The sequence below is a fragment of the Medicago sativa genome, chromosome 7, assembly GCF_051527215.1.
Source record: "Medicago sativa cultivar Bolivia chromosome 7, Bolivia_mono, whole genome shotgun sequence".
In the NCBI taxonomy this organism is placed as follows: domain Eukaryota; kingdom Viridiplantae; phylum Streptophyta; class Magnoliopsida; order Fabales; family Fabaceae; genus Medicago; species Medicago sativa.
The window spans coordinates 80,291,693-80,312,006 of record NC_140755.1 but is presented as its reverse complement, the minus strand read 5'-3'; the positions used below and the strand labels follow the sequence as shown (position 1 = coordinate 80,312,006).

General features: G+C 32.6%; 1 protein-coding gene across 1 annotated transcript; it reads right to left on the bottom strand.

Moving 5' to 3' along the window:
* Positions 1–423: 423 nt before the first annotated feature.
* LOC146909031 (actin-related protein 2-like) lies at positions 424–8,278 on the bottom strand. Its single transcript, XM_085722591.1, has 15 exons — positions 8,149–8,278; positions 7,864–7,974; positions 7,054–7,188; positions 6,889–6,960; positions 6,729–6,807; positions 6,341–6,390; positions 5,350–5,453; positions 5,178–5,246; positions 5,036–5,099; positions 4,209–4,277; positions 3,908–3,991; positions 2,950–3,008; positions 1,902–1,968; positions 1,181–1,264; positions 424–871 (listed from the first exon to the last, which is right to left on the bottom strand). Exons 1-15 carry the CDS (start codon positions 8,188–8,190, stop codon positions 791–793), a joined length of 1,170 nt encoding a protein of 389 aa, XP_085578717.1. The 5' UTR covers positions 8,191–8,278; the 3' UTR covers positions 424–790.
* Between the last annotated feature and the right edge of the window lie 12,036 nt (positions 8,279–20,314).

Genomic DNA, 20,314 nt, shown 5'->3' with positions numbered 1-20,314 from the left:
TCAAGTATCACACTTGTTGCAATTTTGATTATTAACCTTAAATTTACTGTTAACTATAGTATATCAGAATAAGTATTATCTTACATTCAGTTCACTTTATACCAAAATCAATTTTACAAATTCAATTCTCACTACCTAGAAGCAAACATGCACACACATGTAGTTGCAAGAAATTAGTTGTAAAGAAACATTATGTTAAAATGATTTGCATCGTTGTGTAACAGATATATTACATCATACTAAATAACTAGGTTAGGTATAATTGATTGTGCTCATTAGCAAAAGACAGCTAATTAACCAAACGAAACTTCATTCAAGGTTGTACTCAACTATAGTTAGATAAACAAGATTTGCTAAACTAACCTTGTATTACCTCACACTTGTTTTGGCTCATATTTTAGAAAAAGTAACAAAGCAACAATATTTTCAACAGAAGTATTATGTAATCCATTAACTTGGATATTGCCAACACATAAGTTTACAATTGTTTAGTGTAAGTACAAACTCTCAACAAAGTAACATGAACATGAAACTTCTTTATTCACTAACAAAGTTACAACAATCTTTGTAGAGAGATACAAGAATTCTTTTGTCACATCTATCAAGAAACAAGACTTCTTGTGCCTACAAAACTAGCCTTCAGCTATACAAGGCTAACAGTGTTTAATGCAAGCTGTTGAAGGCAGATACAAACTTTCAATAGCTTTGAGTATTCATCACTCAGCCTCTGATGTGATTTTGTTCACAAAATAATATCTTATTTTCAGTGTGATTACTGGAACTCGATAAGTCAGGATTGGCCACACCTACTAAGGCAAGCAATTCCTTCTTCTAGATAATCTTCCCTGTTAATCCAAAACTCTGGTGCATCCTGTGTTTTAACCACCAAAGACAAACTTTCTTGGATGACGCTTAATTTCAAACTAGGAAAGACGCAAATTATTTGAATATACTCTAAAGTGAATAATGTGGTTTAGAGAGTAATTACATGCACATATACAATAAACTATTAAGTAGCTAAATAACATTTTTTAACAACGATTTTAGTCTTGCGCATTAGATGAGTCAAATCCAATAACATCCATAGCTACTAAAATATAAGGTATGGATAGCAACAAACGAAAAAATCAGCATTTAACTCAAACCTTTGCGTAAAATAAATAAAAAATAAAACTCAAACCTTCATTATTCCTGCAAGGACAGCACCACCAAGGTACACCATGTGCTTCCTACGTGGTGGATCCTCAATTCTCAATCGTAATTTCTGATAACCAATAACAAGAAAAATGTTAAGTTAAAAGGAACGATAAGCTTATTTGAGATTTTCCCTCATTCTCCCAATGACTATAAAACAGTACTTAAACAATTATATAATATACAGTAAGGGCATAATAGATAAGCACTTGATAAGTTGTTTTTAAAAAATGTTGCAATATAGAAAGAAAAATAATGTTAATAATAGACATAGGATGCTACCATAACTGACTTCAGTCAGTTTTGTGGGAGTTATGTTTTATAATAATTAATTATGTTTGCCAATTGTGTGTGTTCTTAGTAAGAATAGTAGGAAAATGGTAAGACATTGTTGGTTATTAAGGAGTTATTGTTATTATTTGGGTAGGAGAGAAGCAAGCTCTCAAAGATTTGGTAGGAAACCTTGTCCTGTTTGTCAAGTTCAGTTTCAATTATTTTCATTCGGTAACAGTGTTACTGTTTATCCAGTTCAGTTTCTATTGTTTTCACTCTATAATAGTGTTACTGTTTGTAATCATTCTCTGTCCGAGACAGTTTCTCCAAATAATTCATCAATAAACTTGTTTTTGTTACGTAAATTCTTTTAATGGATGACAGTTTCTATCAGATACACGTGTAGAAAAAAGAGGGAAAAGAACAATGGTTACCTTCAATCCATCTTTGTTGCCCTTCAAAACAACATCCAGATAACGATCATGTATTTCTTTTTCCAATCTGAAAATGGGGGGCAGAGAAAGAAAATAGACTAACCAACTTTATTTTGGAAACACACAGAAAACCCAAACGATTTTAGAAGAGCCAGGCACCATGTTCAACAGATAAAAATATATTAAAAAAATGGTGCTCCCTCCGTCATAAATTGTTTATTAAGTCACTTTACAATAAACATTGTTTATTTTCTTATCATACCCTTGGCTATTTATTTCTCTTTCTTCTTCCTATTCTTTTAATTTCTCTTTCCCATACAAATAATGAAGGATAATTTTGAAAAATAACTCAATTTCTCTTTTCCATACAAAATTAACTACATTCCTTAATATGTGTGAAATTGCCAAAGTGACTTATAATTTGGGGCGGATGTATATATGCTTAGGTAGTTAACCTTGCTTTCAATATGTATAGAAAAAGTTATCATTTAGCTGAGATGAAAGGGAATCTACAGTCATTAGTTTTCAAATAACCAACATATAATAGAGTTCTAGAAGGCATTTTGGCCAAAGAAAAATATGGAGGTACAGTGAACATCTCAAGTACTGGACAATAGGTGATCAAAAATATGTAGCATGCATATATAAGGCATTAACTATTACTGACACTGTGAGTTTAAAAGACATGCACTATCAATGTAACCAATTCTACCCTAACAATAATGAGAGTCCGTTGTTTTGCCCCGTCATCCCACTTTTGTACATGTATTTTGAAATGGATAGTATAAAGTGGCAAAATAGTGAAGTGAGTTCTTATTGGATGCCAGGGTAAAACTAATTTACACTGACAATGAATACCTTTTAACTCGTTAGTATATAGAATTAAAATATCATAACCATGGATTTAGCTGAAAATTAAACTAGTGAATGAGGTCAGAGTCATGTAATACATGTTCGGTGAACACGTGTATTGATGATATTAAAAAACTGAGCAGCACAAAGAATTAAGGACAATTAGAGCTAATGTAAAGGAGAAATAAACAATTACCGGCTTGGTAATCCAGGATACATGGTGCTCCCTCCACTTAAAACTATGTGTTGATAAAGCTGCAAGACAAAAGATCCGAACATAATATGGAATAATTGTATGGCATTTTCAAAATATAGAAGAGGAAGCAAGGTAGTCAAAATCGGGATTTTACATATAATCCGCAAGGGGAGCTAAAGTCACAAATCGTAGAATCGTTACATTAATCCTAGGATTATACAAAATTCATAAAACTCAAATATATGCATATAAAATGGCATACATAGGAAAAAGAACACTTTAAATACGTAATTAAATTAAAGTTCATAAGCATAACTCACATGTACATAACAACATAGTTGCATAATTCTCAAACATAACTAAAACTAGAAAAAATTAGTCTCAAAAACAACTAAATAAAAATCAAGTCAGCACCTACATGAATGATGCACTTAAACTCGGGAAATGACAAAATTATGTCGCTTTGAGATCGTGAGTTTTACGATTAAGGGAAGCGATTATACATGATTTCACTAATTTAGGATTCTGGGTGTAGTCATGATCCTCCAATGCAACATTAATCGTAAAATCGTAGGATTATACGATTAAAATCCCGATTTTGACTACCATGAGAGGAAGGAGGAATGTTCTAAGCAAGTTATATACTCGAGAGCTGATGTGGTTTTAATAACAAGTGTAAGTTCTTCCATTTAAGAACTACTATAATGATACTCATTTGGAAATACGGCAGATGAAAATGTAATTATTCATAAACCATTACAAATATTTAAAAAAGCAGGTGGGGTCATTATAAATACAACAACTAACACGGCTCGAGGATTTATTTGGTCGAGTAGGTGAAAAAGGGTAAACTGAGGCAGCAAGAAAATAGTTTTCAAGCAAATTATGGTCCAAAGTGAAATACCATGTCTTGAGATAATGAAATCAAAGTATATAGATTTAAAATGGAGCATCATACCATCATCCGGTTGTCAATATCCATTTCTTGAATGCAGCGAAATACCATGTCAGCCATTCCATCACCTTCAACATCTATAAGTTCCTGCAAGAAGGGGGAAAACGCCAAGCAATCATAAGCCAGAAAATTATACATGCTATATTTTTTCTACAATTACAATGGCACACCATAAAAAATAAAATAAAAAATTTTAGTTTGAAAAAAGATAATTCACCATAATCATTATATACTATAATCATTCTGATAGGTTTGAAAAGCTGATGTAGAGAAAACAGGAGTGAAATGAACACCAAATACCTACCGGGGTGAAAAGAGCTTCGGGGGCCTGGAACCTTTCGGTGCCCACTTTAATAACCCTTCCATCTGGAAGCTGATTTAGAAAGTGCAAATCAGTAAGTGATATCATCAACATAAACAGTAGATGAATGGCAACCACCTTGTGACATACATGAACCCTATAGAAGTGACCATTCAAAAAAAAAATAACACCTATGGAAGTGGATAATAATAATAACAACAACAACAATAATAATAATAGTCATCCATTCATTTGGGGTAATTACAGTTTTAATCCCTAAATTTTAAAAAGTGTCTTTTTCTACCGAATGTTTTGAAATGTGCTACAATTGGTTCCAGTTGTTTTATTTTAGTCCCTCTAATAAATTTCTTTTTCCAATTTAGTCCATGCAATATTCATTTTACAATGATTAATTGAAAACCAAATATCACAGGGTCTGAAACCCCAAAAAAAAAAAAAAAAAAAAAAAAAAAAAACTTATATTTGTAGGGACAAAAATATATCAATGAGAACCAATTGTAACACTACTTTTGAAAGTTTAGAGACTAGAATCGGCAGTTACCTTAAGTTAGGGAACTAAAAATAATTCACCATAACAATAAAAATGATAGTGATAAAAATGCTAAGCATACAACATATTACAGACATGCATTAAGGCACAAAAACAATGAATTGGTTACAGAAAAGCTTTGAGAAGCATATGAAAAGAAACTCGCTAAGCAAATATTAACATATTAACTTGAGCCACCAGAATTTCCAACTAAAATCAATAATCATTTACGCAGAACTGGTCACGTACAGAGTTCAGGAAATCCAGGATATCAACTTACAGTATAGTTCTTAACAAGGATTGTGGTCTCAAGCCCCAACTGATATTCCCTCTTGTAGTCATAACTGCAGGAAAATAGATGGGCTATTGAGAACACATTATAGACCACACAACCAATATTTGAATTGAGATTTGTTTCCAACCTTATATAGCACAGTTTCTCTTTGATTTCCCTTACAGTCTCAAAATCAGAATTCTTATTCACTGCATATCTTGAGGAAAGAAAATTGTGTTCAGTTAGAGTTGAAGCATAAAAAGGGTCAGCTTTACATAATACTGATATTACAACTGAAACAAAAAGAAAATAGCCCTCACCCCCTCCTAGAAAGCAAATCAACAAGATAGGAAGTTATGTGTCGGCCAGCTACATTCATTCGTTTCGTCAGATGAGGGAATGAATAGCCATCAACAACTGGAACCTGGATCAAAATCCAAAACTTGCATTATCAACATTGTCCGAATGTATACTTTAAATAATAATTTTTCATAATACTAAACTTCTTAGCCACATTTTGCACGATGGATCTGCATCATGCTTGTGTGCCAACACTATAATTGGTGAATGTATTATCAGTCAGTATATCAAATTCATAAACTGTGCTTCGAGAACTAGAAATGATGAATCACAACATTTCACTATTTCAATTTTGCTTAAAGCAAAAGCCATGAAGGATATTTTATTCTACGATACAGTGACACATGCATACATTCAGGAACAATGAAATTATAAATTGTATATTAATGAATAAAAAATAAGAAATCCATAAAAATGAAGTTATGAACAATGCTAAACAAACTGATGACAATGTTCAAGCACTGAACTGATAGAACTAACTGGAATAACATATAGTGTCGTGTGAGTAAGTAATTATCCAAGAAAAATGTCTTCTTTGTGTGAGTGAACCAACTACAATCTCTTGTTTTTCTAGGCCTACGCATGGTGCTTCCCCCTTTGTGACTGTAGTATGAATACTTTCTATGTACCAGATGACACCCATCAGGTTTTAATCCATCCAAACTCATCCATAACCAACTTTGCAATATAGTTTGTCAACACATAAAGTATTTCCATGTCAGTAGTTCTTAAGATTAACATACAATATTATTTAGAATATTCATGAAATTGTCAAATGTTTGATTTAGTTACTTAAATCGTCTAATCCACTATTTGTTATGAGCAACCAAAAGGGCACAAATTTGTAAAGCTTGACAACAAAGTTATAATAAAATAAGAGATAGAGCCTAGCAATAGCACCATCGTAGTGATCAGAGGGATAATTAAGTAGCATCGATGTTAATTAATTACCACATGAGTAACACCATCACCCGAGTCTATAACTAATCCAGTCAGCAAACCTGAGACAACCAAGGAACTGTTATGAATGCACAAAGAACGCACACTAATAAAGGAAAAAAATAAGTTTCCCAAGAGACCTAATAATAAACGAAACGTAGATAAAACCTATTTCAAAGCATAGCAAATTAGGATATATGATGTATCCACATATGGTGTAAAAATAAAATTATAATACATTATAAAATATCCAAAGGTTTATAAATAATTAAATACCTATATGTTAATAATTAGTTAGTAATTTCCAAGAATGAGTAACAGTAAGTATGGGTGTAAACTCTAATTAGGATGAGATAAAAATAAAATAAAAACATCAACCTTCACTCATCTCTATAAGCACCTTGGGCATATAATGTTAGAACAGCTTGGATTTGAATAAACACTCCAGCAAAATTGTACTTCTCAAACATTGTCTCAACCTACAAGGTCAAATCATGTAAACAATAATATTTAAAGCAACTAAGGATTAGCAAAAGGGAGCACACATTTGGTACACAAACCATTTTTTCACGATTCTTTGAGGGGTTAAGAGGTGGATCAGTGAGTAGAATCTTACAGTCTTGAGGGTTAATCTACCGAGGAAAAGCATGTACCAGAGTTAGGTACAAAATCAAATAGTCACAGTTGAAAGAACAATGAGAAAAAAAGGACCAACAGAAGTTTACTTTTAATTCATTGTAAAATGCATGATCCCACACATGACACATGTCATCCCAGTTTTGAACGATTCCATTGTTCACAGGATAAGATATATCAAGCTGATGCCGCAGGTCTGCACATCCTTCGCCAACAACAATATCCTAAAATGGAACATAACTTCAAAATTAAATAAATAGATCTCGTGAAGAGTGAAGACCTAAGCAACATTTTGAAAGCAGGAAAATAAAGTGGATATAAATAATTATGATAACTAGACTTGGGCTGACTCAATCCAACAAAACTGACTTGTAAGATGAAAACTGCCCAAGCATTGCAAACACTATATGGGACATATCTCTAGTTGGTGTGGCACTCTCAACACACCGGCTTAGATTCAGAAATGGATGTCTGAATTCTAAAGTGTGGATTAATATGGGTGGAGTAACAAGGATACACTCTCTCACGTCCATGACGAAACATTTAGAGCATGAACAAATGCAGATCGAAAAATCTTGACCTAATAACAAATCTGAAGTAAGCTAGAATTAGGGATTAGGATTTAACTAAACCCCACAAAACTGACGTTTGAAGTGCGGACAAATAACAAAGATCTCAGTCCAATAACAAATATGGGCTTAAGGTCTAACTCATCCCACAAAACTGGTTTATAAGCACTACCTTAGTCATGTCTCTAATCAACTTTTGGCTCTCAACAACTAGGCATTGAAAATCAATAAAAACATATAGGATAATCATAAAAACAACAACAACCAAGCATTTTCCAACTAAGTGGGGTCGGCTACATGGATCAACAAAGTGATGTTTGGCTGGCATACCTTTAGCTCTTGCTCGGTAAGCGATTCTTCGTAACGAAGCATTGGCCTCCCCACCACACAAGGAAAAACAGAAGTTGGGAAATTCTCCCCAGCAAAACCACACTTCACATACTGAATGAATTTTAAATAGAAACGCAATAAATGATAGATTAAATAAATAAAACAATGACATTAATGAAATGTATAGAGTTAATGCTAATTTTAGATTGGTGATTTCGTGGATCCGTTGAAATGTAGTTTGATTTTGAAATGAAATGAAGAGATTGAAGAGAAAGAGAGAGGTACTCCAGTTCCGTTGTCGCAAACGACGACGTTTTTGCTGTCCATTTTGTGCTGCGATCGGTAGAAGTTCCGGCGGAGATGTATGACGTACTAAAGCAGCAAGCACGGTTGGGTTGGTGGGGGGACTCAGTGTGGAAGATGATTAAAAAATGGCAGAATTACACTTCAGTCCTTTAACTTAATTTCAGTAACTGTTTCGTCCTTTATCTTTTTTTCATTTCAATTTGATCATTTTTCTCCATTTTCAAGCTTCAAATCTAATATTCTTATGCAAACATAGACAAAGATCATAGATTAGAAGACTAAAAGACCATAAGAAAATAATATCATGAATTTTAAGCTTAAAAATTCATATGAAAATGGACAAAAAGGACCAAATTGAAATGAAAAAAAGATAAAAGACCAAACAGTTACCTGAAAATAAGTTAAGGGACTAAGTGTAATTTTGCCTTAAAAAATTCATATGAATTTAATATGAATTTTTATATTTTTTACGGTTAAAAGTTCATATTTAATTTATCTTTTGTTAAAAAATTCTAATTTTTTTGGGAAATTGTTTTACAATACACTATACATTTTTGCACAATTTCATTAAAAAAATAAAAAATTAACTTAAAAATAGAGATCAAAAGTAGTGATTGAAAAATTTATAAGGATTAAAAGTTGAAGGAAAATTTTAGAGGGACTAAAACGAAAAAATTGGTATATTTATAGGGACCAAAAATATATTTAACCCAAATATATATACCTATGTTTGTTACAAGTTTACTAAATTTTATTCCCGAATATAAAATGTTCCTGAGAATAGAAAAAAAATTCCCAAAGAAAATGGTGGGAATAAATTCGTATGAAGTTAACTATTTTTTTTTGACAAAGAGGTTAACTATTATAATCCCTATTATGGTTCCTAGAAATATTATAAACTTAATCAAACATATTTTTTCTAAATACATTGAAATAAAATTCTCATCTTTATATTTCAAGAAATGTTATTCCTAGTAATAAATTTGATAAACTTGAAACAAACACACTCGTAGACACACAAAATCTTAAAAAGAGTATACAATAATTAATAATAGCGGGACCCATATATTGAAAGCATTCATTACATTTTTTTTGTCTATCTCTCTTTAAATTGTATACTCCATTTATTTTAATAAATGAAGAGGATCCTTACTCTTATTTTTATGACTTAAATATGTAAAAGGTCTTTGTAATTTAGCGCATTTTTTATTTTCGTCCCTGCAATCATCAACAATAATTAATCCATATTTATTTCCATTGATTGTTGCAGTACTCACAGATCCAAACAAATCAATGTGAAGTAGTTCTAAGGGATTAGTAGCATGTATAATTTTATTCGGAATAATTCTTTATTTGGAAAGGTTTCTTCAACCATCACATTCACAATGGGTTGGGGTTCTTTTATCTTTCTTTTTTATAAAAAATTGAATTTGTTTGGTCATACAAATAAAGTTAATTTGGTATCAATTTACTCTTGTATATGCATGGACTTTCTTTCCCATTTCTCACGAGTTTCCTCCACAAAAACAGTTATATTTGATGCACGGTGCACACTAAATATAAACACTTTCATTTTCATGCATGTGGAACTCAAATATAACATCTATCCAAAGAATTAAAATAGTGTTTCGTATACATGATATATACGACTTTTAGCTAGGGGTGGCAATATGATCCATGAGATTCATATCCATCCAATCCACCCACTACAAAATCCATCTAATCCATCCATCAAACAAAAAAAATTGTTAATTATTCACCAAATCCATCCATCAAGCAAAATAATGAACATTATGTCTCATCACTAAACAATACTCATATTATGAGTAATTAAAAACGAACTAACAAGTAACAATTAGTTTGTGTAGTTATACACGATCAGAATATCTTTGCTATCTAAAAAAGTGAAGCAAACTCAAAACGAACTAACTAACAAATAGATGTTTCACTCCTAGTTCGGTTTCAGTGGTATTTTTTGTTAATGATGTCACCTCATATTAACGATCTTGTTCAACTGCAGAATGATCTCCAACTTGTTAGTTAGGAAACAGCCAATTGAAGTCTTCCGACTTTTAGGAAGAAATTGTCGATGCTTTATCAGTTTTAGAAATGGGCAGAATAATCCCCATGAACATACTGAAAAGCAGCCAATTGAGGCCATAAGACTTGTCATAAAGAAAGAAATTTCCAATGCTTTATCTGGTGTTAGAAATGTCATAAAGGAAAATTTTGTTCGATATTTAGGTGAAGTTCATTGGATGTTGGATATCATGCTATACAATCATTGAAGTTTTGACCCAAGTTGAAGCGACTGTTGATAGGGTTCTAACACACAAAAAATAGATCACATACTTTTGACATGAAAAAATTGGAAGCATATAGAAATCAGAAAGTAGATAAGAAAGTAAACTTCAATTCAATAACCTAATAACCTACGCTATTTACAATAATTACATTGTGAAATTAAACTATTGTGCAAGAGTTAGAGAATGAAATAATAGAGATTTGGTGAATAAAGTAAGAGTTCCAATTATGCTAGTTGGGGTTGATTTTGCCACAATGTAAGTGGTTATTATTTATTAGTCGTTCACATAACTACTTCTCAGTTTAATTAATCTATTTGATGCAAATTGCAACAACTCCGTTCTGATCAATCCTCATCGTTACGATTCGCGTGATCACCGTGTTCGTCTCAAAGCAATCCATTTCAGAATCCAAGAATGTTCTCATATACTTATTTTTCTTGGAGGTTGTTTTAATATATCTATATTATATATAAAGAAACTAACTCATTTCAGTTCTTTTGGGCTGACTTTTTCTCTTTTTAAAAATGACCTCAATTTTCCATACAAATAGCACAAGTAACAAATTGATAAAAATAAATTTAAATATAAAAAAAGTAACAAACACGATATGAGTGTGTGTATATATATATATATATATATATATATATATATATATATATATATATATATATATATATATATATATATGTTCATTTTTTTTTTCTTTTATCCTTTAAAAACTGTAACAAACTAGACGACTATATATATACTTACTTTTTCATTATCCCAATTATACTATTAAACAATTTATTCTATAATAAAGATTGTTGTTGACGTCATTAAAACTATCCGAATTTAGATTGTATTTTTTTTTTGTTATATTGTTAGTGTCATAGGTAATCATAATTAGTTTGATTTGTTATAATTTGAAAGCAAAAAACATTTATATTTTTACTGTTAATCAAAATTAAATTTTCATAAAAAGAAACACCGTTCATAATTTTCAAACGTTAACTCAATAAAAAGAAATACTTATTTCTTTTTAAAAAGTGATAGAAATTTTATTTAACTACGAATGGATAGTTTTTCTTGCTTTAGTGTGAGGTTATTATGCAAAGAATTGAAATAGTGCTTCGTATATATGATATATACCACTTTTAGCCACAGCCAGTACACACAATATAGGACTTAACTATAATTCAAAAGAATGTATGACTTTTCTTAAAAAAATGTATGACTTAACTTTTTTTTTTTTTTACAATCATATGTAGGACTTAACTAGTAAATGTTGCACTGCTACTTCTGTAAGAATAAAAAAAAAGTTTGATGGATGTGCACAACGGGTATAGAAATTTTAATTTTAGACATCATAATTCGCGATATAAATAGATATTTTAGAAATGGGAAAAGCTTCTTGGTACGGGAATTGCAGCAACGAAAAAACAACAAATGTATATAAGCCGTAGGATATATTTTAGATTGTAAAACATTTCAGCTTTTATTTATTTAAAAAATATAACAACACCGTCCGCATGCATCGTGTGAATCCCGTATTGTAGTTTTTCCGTACTATATAGTGTTCCTCTTTAGAAATTGATACTATAAAGTGACAAAAATAAGTAGATATAGTTTTCATTTGTGAAAATTTTACACGAAACATCCATGCAAATAAAAATTAAACAAAATAAAATTGTGCTACTTGATAAAAATACCCCATATCTCATAAGAAAAAAAGTGAACTTATGTCTCATCACTAAATAATACTCATATCATGAGTAATTAAAAAACGAACCAATAACTCGTCTGTGTAGTTTAAAAAATAAAAAACTAGTATGTATAGTTGCACACGAGAATATCTTTACTATAAAAAAAAAAGGGAGAGAAGCAAACTCAAAATTTATAAGTTAGAAATACGCAAGACCAAATTACTTGGCATTTAAAGCAGAACTTCCCAACAAGTTTCTTGAGAAAAGAAGTTAGAAATATGATCGACTTGAGAAGCTGCTACCTTCATACATATTGTGTCCACTATTTTGCTGTTGAAGAACGTGATGGAAGAGCATTTTGTGGCATGTCGTACCAATTAGATTAGGGTTGGGATGATTACGTTCATAAGGATAACTTGCATTATTGTTATATAGCCTATTGCTTGACCTTGAAATTGGTTTTGATCAACTCTTGGAAAACCATAACTAATCCATTCAATTGTAGCATGTTTACCACCCTTCCTTAGCTGCGTTAAAATATTTTGTGGGTCGGTCTACTTTACCTTTTACGTAAGTAAATCCAAGAGATGGATTAATCTTGTAACGCAAGTCTAGCAAAAAAGAAAAGGGAAAAAAAAAATCACAATTAAGAATAAACTAGATTATCGACCCGTGCGCCGCACGGGTCTTATGAGCTGAAAAACATTCACTAACAACTAAAATGCCATAATTTAAAAAAAAAATGAACATTACATTATATATTATTGTATGAAATACTAAAATGCAACAAATAGTCGATGTAGTCAAATAATCACCTAAGTGATATTGTTTATATCAAACATTATAGAATATTTTCTCATAAACAACGTTGGATGTAAAAGCAAAATCTTCAACATCTTCATTAGTGATCAATATTTTCAACCCTTCTTTCGAAGTAACTCTCGATATAGCAATATACAACTGTCCACGTGAAAATACAGGCGTTGGAAGATATATGCCAACAATTTTAAGTGACTGACCTTGACTCTTGTTAATAGTCATTGCAAATGATACGGGCAAAGGAAATTGCCTTCTTTGAAACTTCAAAGGAATTCTCATGTCCGATGGCGTTAGAGATAATCTGGGTATAAACTTTCCCCTCGACTTACGGTAATTAACTATATAAAATTTATATTAGTAATATTATTAATTTTTTTTTTAAGAATATTATTAAATTATCTATAATAATATAGTGATTTCATTAATTATTTATGTATATGCAAAAATTTGTTAAATATGTGTACCTCGCTTGTTGTAGAATTTATATGCTTATATCAGCAAAAATAAGTTTTTATGTCCTAGTATTAGAAAGTTGATATGAATTTTTTTGAAAACTCTTGACTATTATCGAAATACCAACATTAATGTAATGTTTATATTAAATATTTTTTACTTTATATAAAAATGTACTCGTTGTGGATTTTACACGCTTATATTCGTGTAAACAAATATCTTAGCTATGTTTATATTTTACATTCACGAATATGTGTCCCGTATTTGTTTTTTATATTTATCTCTTTGTGAATAAACAACATAATAAAAACTCATGTAATAAACTTCAATGACATGAAAATAATGATTTACGATTTAGCTCTAGTTTTCAGCTCTAGTTTTATGATTTAGAAACCTTTTGGCTACTGTATTTTTATAGAAGTTCTGAAGTATATTTTCCTAATCACAAATTCCTAGTTTTCTTTATCATCCCCTTTTATCCCAATTGAATTCGGTGCCGTTTTACAAATCTGTTTTGCTAAGTATTTTAATTTGAATTGCTTTCTTGTTGCTGCACTTATTTATTTAATTCCATTGATGCCTTGTTTCTTTATCATATATTCAATTCCATGTGATATTTAACAAATACTCCCTCTGTTCCTTTTTAATTGTCACATTTTGACTTTTTACACAAACCAAGACAACAAATACTTTTACTACTTTTGATACAACAATTTATCTTTTTCCTATAATAACCTTAATCATTTAATACTTCATTTCATCCATTTCTCTCTCTGTAATAAATATATAGGGGTAATATAGGTAAAGCCACATTTAATAATACTTTGAACTTTGAAAACGACAGTTATTTAGAAACAAAAATTTTATTCAAAAGTGACAATTATAAAGGAACGGAGGGAGTACTTTAGTTACAACCAAATAGATCATTTTTACACCAAATTCCATGTGATATAAAGGCAAAAGATTGAGCCACACCAAATTTATATTTTTATTAAGTACAATTTTCCTGATTCTTATTCTCAAGGTATAAATTACATATTTTAGTCATACAAACTCTCAAATTTAGCAGCACTACACACAATCCTTGACTACTTCTATCAGTTCATTTCTTTTGAGTTTCTAATACCACTTGTCAATTGCCAAACATTATCTCTTAGGACAAAGTCTGCTGCCACACTCTTGGAACTTTGATCAAAATTCAACCGCATTTTTCACTCGAGATAAAAGGCTTGTTGAATTGTTTCTCATTGTCATTTTTATGCAACGTCATTTTTACATGTGCCCTGCAGCTTTGCATAAAACATGGTTGCTAACACAAGCTACTCCACAGTCAATCCATCCTTAAAGTATTCCTCCCAACTCCTAAGAAAAGTATTCCTCCTCCCAACTTGAAACACCTTAAATCCATCCTTTAATTATACCCACAACCATGGTGCCTATTTGAAGTTGTTAGCATATGTAAAGTAATAAGCCTCACAACAATAAAAACATTAGGTAATGAAACTGACAACAATAAATCATTGTAAAGAAGGCTAGGCTCTTAATGCTGAAATTAATAGTTAGGAAGTTCTATACAGTAGCACAAATTTTCTGAAAAAATTATAATGGCTAGGCATGCTTTCATAGTTGAATCCATCACAAAAAGAAATTCTTCTTGTATTTGCTCTATTCTTCATGTTTACTTCACATAGTCTTGTTGCATAAAACTAACATTATTTCTAAATAGTTAATAGGACAAAAAAGAAAAATCATGCCTACTACCCACAATCACTTTTTTCTAGAGAAATACCTAGTCAAGCCTACTCCTTCATAAGTTCATAGAAAATATGTCTTAAAATGGGGACATTAAAAGGGTTTGTTTTAGTCAAGTTGAAAGATAATTAACCTATACAATTTGAGATATATTTATCAATTACTTCAATAAAAATTAAAGTTTCATCTGAAGAGAAACGAAAAATCTATTAAATAATTTATCTTTAACACACTTAAGAAAGAAACTGTTAGATTATGTGGCTCTAATTCTCCATTTTTTCAAGCCAATATGTTTGATTTCTACAAGCCATTATATTTGACTTTTACAAGCCAATATATGCCTACAATATTTGACCAAGAAAAATCATCATTTTCTTCCAAGCTCTTACTCTAGGTTGGATGTTCCAACTTTGATTCTTACTCTAGGTTGGATGTTCCAACTTTGATTCTTACTCTAGGTTGGATGTTCCAACTTTGATTCCTACTCTAGGTGGATGGTCCAACTTTGATTCCTTCACTCTTAAGTAAGAGATTAAGGCCTATATATATGTAAGCAACATGAAAGGCTTGAGACATGATAGTGAGTTATCATATAACAATTAACACACTTTGTAACATACACTTGAGTGTATTTTTGGTGAGAATTCTTGTTCCATTTTAGAGAGTATTTTAGGAGCTATTGAGAGAAAATATTGTCCTTTGTCCTCATCACTATAAGAGGACTTGTTGTACTCTTTTCTTTTACATAGTGGAACTTTGCTCGTGATCGCCCGTGGTTTTTTACTTCTCATATTGAGGAGTTTTCCACGTAAATCTTGTGTGTTATTTCTCTTGTTATTTTACTTACTTCTCTTTAATTCCCAATTGCATCGATCCTGTGCTTCCGCATTGCGCTGATATCCCTAACAAGTGGTATCAGAGCACTAAGTTGGGAATTTCAAAATGTCTCCCAAATTTGACATTGAGAAGTTTGATGGCAAGATTAGCTTTTCTATTTGGCGAGTCCAGATGAGGGCCGTTCTTACTCAGAACGGATTAAAGAAAGCTTTAGATGGAAAGTCAAAGAAATCGGCTTCCATGACCGACGATCAGTGGGACGAGATGGATGAAAAGGCGCTTTCATCAATCCAACTTTGCTTGTCTAAAGAGGTTCTCCGTGAAGTAGTCAAGGAAACAACTGCTGCGGGATTATGGCTGAAGTTAGAAACTCTCTACATGACCAAGAACCTTGCAAACAAGCTTCGTCTCAAAGAACGTATTTATACCATTAGAATGGTTGAAGGTACTCCTATTCAATCTCATCTTGATGAATTTAACTCTATCATTTTGGATTTGGAAAATATTGATGTTAAAATTGATGATGAAGATAAAGCTGTTTTGTTGGTTGTCTCTTTACCTTCTACCTACAAACACTTCAAAGAAATCATGTTGTATGGAAATAATGATTCCTTATCCTTTGAAGATGTTAAATCTAATTTATTGTCCAAAGAAAAATTTGATCTTGAAGTTCATTCTGTGGACAAGGGTGAGGGCTTAAGTGTTAGAGGTAGAACTCAAGAAAAAGGGAGTACCAGTCACAAAAAATCCAGATCCAAATCCAGAGGACGCAAATCCAACAAAACCTGTCGCTATTGCAAGAAATCTGGCCACGAGATTTCTGATTGTTTTATCTTGAAGAAAAAGCAAGAAAAACAAGAAAAAGGAAAATCTCCACAATCTCCTGAAGCTGCCAATATTGAAGCTGATTCTGGCGATGACATTACTTTATCTGTTGTCACCTCTAATAAGAGGAGTAAAACAGAATGGATTCTTGATACTGGATGTACTTTTCATATGTGTCCTTATAAGGATTTATTTACCACTTTTGAACCTGTTGATTGTGGTGTTGTCTTGATGGGTAATGATGCCCAATGCAAGGTTGCAGGAATAGGTACAGTTCAGATCAAGACTAATGATGGTGTTGTCAGGACTTTTTCTAACGTCCGCTATATACCTGATTTGAAGCGGAATTTAATTTCTCTTGGCACTCTCGAGTCTCTTGGGTGCAGGTACTCAGCTGAAGGTGGAGTTCTAAAGGTATCAAAAGGTTCTCTTGTTTTATTGAAAGCTAACCGAATTGGTAGCTTATATATCCTGCAAGGGACTGTTGTGACAGGTTCAGCAGCTGTATCATCTTCTATGCCTGAAAATGATGTCACCAAATTATGGCACATGCGCCTGGGCCATATGAGCGAAAAAGGCATGCATCTTCTGAGCAAACAAGGTCGTCTTGGTAAACAAGGCATCGGTAAGTTGGAGTTTTGTAAACATTGTGTTTTTGGGAAACAGAAAAAGGTTAGTTTCTCCACTGCAACTCACCATACCAAAGGTATTCTTGATTATATTCATTCTGACCTTTGGGGGCCTTCCAAAGTTCCTTCCTATGGAGGACGCCGCTATATGATGACTATCATTGATGATTTTTCTCGTAAGGTTTGGGTTTATTTTCTGCGGCATAAAAATGAGACTTTTCCCACATTTAAGAAGTGGAAAATTCTTGTTGAAACCCAAACAGGGAAAAATGTGAAAAAGCTCAGAACAGATAATGGATTAGAGTTCTGCAGTGGTGACTTTAATGAGTTCTGCACAAATCATGGTATTGCTAGACACAAAACCATTCCAAGGAATCCCCAGCAAAACGGTGTTGCAGAACGTATGAACAGGACTCTACTTGAAAGAGCACGGTGTATGCTCTCAAATGCTGGGTTATGGCATTGACGTGACCTTTGGGCCGAGGCAACATCTACTGCACGTTACTTGGTCAACCGTTCTCCACATTCGGCACTTGACTTCAAAGTTCCAGAAGAGATTTGGTCAGGTAATCCTGTTGATTATTCTAATTTAAGAATTTTTGGATGTCCTGCATATGCACATGTCAATGATGGCAAATTAGCTCCAAGAGCTGTTGAGTGCATATTTCTTGGTTATGCATCTGAGTCTAAGGGGTATCGTTTGTGGTGCTCTGATCCAAAATCTCAAAAATTAATTCTTAGTAGAGATGTGACTTTTAATGAGGATGCATTAGTATCTCCTAGAAAACAGTCTTCCGTGTCTTCTTTTCCTAGTACAGGTAATCTGCAGAGTACTAGCGAGAAGGTGGAGTTTGTATTAAAGCCTGCAGCTCCTAATGTTGATGTCCCATCTTCATCTACAAATGAATCTAACATTGATGATCATGTTGTTGATGATGATCATGAAGATAGTACCACTTCTCCTATTCAGCAACAAGGAGATGATTACTCTATTGCCCGAGACAGAGTTAGAAGACAAATTAGAAAGCCAGCCAGATACACTGATAGTGACAATTTAGTTGCTTATGCACTATCTGTTGCACAAGAGGTAAATGATGGTGTTGAACCTGCCAGCTATACTGAAGCTGTTTCTTGTGTTGAATCTTCTCAGTGGCTAGTGGCTATGAATGAAGAAATTGAGAGCCTTCATAAAAACGGTACTTGGGATTTGACAGAGCTTCCTAAAGGCAAACGACCATTAAAGTGTAAATGGATCTATAAGAAGAAAGACGGCATTCCCGGGGTTGAAGATCCAAGATGTAAAGCACGCCTAGTCGTTAAAGGCTTTAATCAAAAGGAAGGTATTGACTTTAATGAGATATTCTCACCTGTTGTTCGTCATACTTCCATTCGTGTTTTACTTGCATTTGTTGCTTTGTTTGATTTGGAGTTGGAGCAACTTGATGTTAAGACAGCTTTTCTACATGGAGAGCTGGAAGAAGAAATTTACATGGATCAACCTGAGGGATTTATTGTTCCTGGAAAGGAGCATCTTGTTTGTCGTTTGAAGAAATCCTTATATGGCCTTAAGCAAGCTCCAAGGCAGTGGTACAAAAGGTTTGACTCTTTCATGATTGGGCAAAGTTATTGCAGAAGTCAATATGATGACTGCATTTATTTTCAAAATTTTCAAAATGGATCTTTCATATACTTGTTACTTTATGTTGATGATATGCTAATAGCATCACGTGACAAGTCCTTGATCCAGAAATTGAAAACTCAACTCAATAATGAGTTTGATATGAAAGAGTTAGGTGCAGCAAAGAAAATTCTTGGTATGGAGATTCGCAGGGACCGTCAAGCTAGTAAATTGTTCTTATCTCAACAAAATTATATTGAGAGGGTGCTTGATAGGTTTAATATGAATAATTGCAAACCTGTTTCTACTCCACTTGCTGCACATTTCAAGTTATCTTCAGAACTTTGCCCAGACACAAAGGAAGAGATGGAGCATATGTCACATGTTCCTTATGCTAACGCAGTTGGCAGTCTTATGTATGCCATGGTATGTACTAGACCAGATCTAGCATATGCTGTTAGCGTGGTAAGCCGGTATATGCATAATCCCGGCAAAAGTCACTGGAGTGCTGTAAAATGGATTTTTCGGTATCTAAAAGGTACTTCTGATATTGGCTTGGTATTTGACAGAAAAATGGCTACAACCAATGATGTTATAGGTTATGTTGACTCAGACTATGGTGGTGATCTTGATCGAAGAAGATCTCTTTCTGGTTACATCTTTACTCTCTGTAATAGTGCTATCAGCTGGAAAGCTACACTTCAATCTATTGCTGCATTATCTACAACTGAAGCAGAATATATTTCAGCAACAGAGGGTGTTAAAGAGGCTATTTGGCTTCGAGGTTTGGTCAATGAACTTGGTCTTACACAGGGTGTTCTTACTGTGTTTTGTGACAGCCAGAGTGCTATTCATTTGACCAAGAATAATCGTTATCACGACAAAACCAAACACATTGATGTAAAACACCACTTTATCCGAGATATTGTTGTTGCTGGTGAAATTATAGTTGAAAAGATTCACACTTCTGAGAATCCAGCAGATATGCTTACCAAGCCACTTCCAAATACCAAATTTCAGCATTGTCTGGACTTGGTTGGTCTCTACAACACTTAAGTGCCCTTCAGGGCTTTATTTGGCGATGAGCACTTGTCGAATTCGAACCAAGGTGGAGATTGTTAGATTATGTGGCTCTAATTCTCCATTTTTTCAAGCCAATATGTTTGATTTCTACAAGCCATTATATTTGACTTTTACAAGCCAATATATGCCTACAATATT

What these genes read in the sequence shown, in the direction of transcription:
- LOC146909031 (XM_085722591.1), bottom strand. Translation starts at nt 8,190, where the DNA reads ATGGACAGCAAAAACGTCGTCGTTTGCGACAACGGAACTGGA. An exon ending in GAGAAACTGTGCTATATAAG is followed by an intron (nt 5,100 to 5,177) that starts GTTGGAAACAAA and finishes ATTTTCCTGCAG; the next exon opens with TTATGACTACAAGAGGGAAT. An exon ending in ATATTGACAACCGGATGATG is followed by an intron (nt 3,009 to 3,907) that starts GTATGATGCTCC and finishes TTTGTCTTGCAG; the next exon opens with CTTTATCAACACATAGTTTT.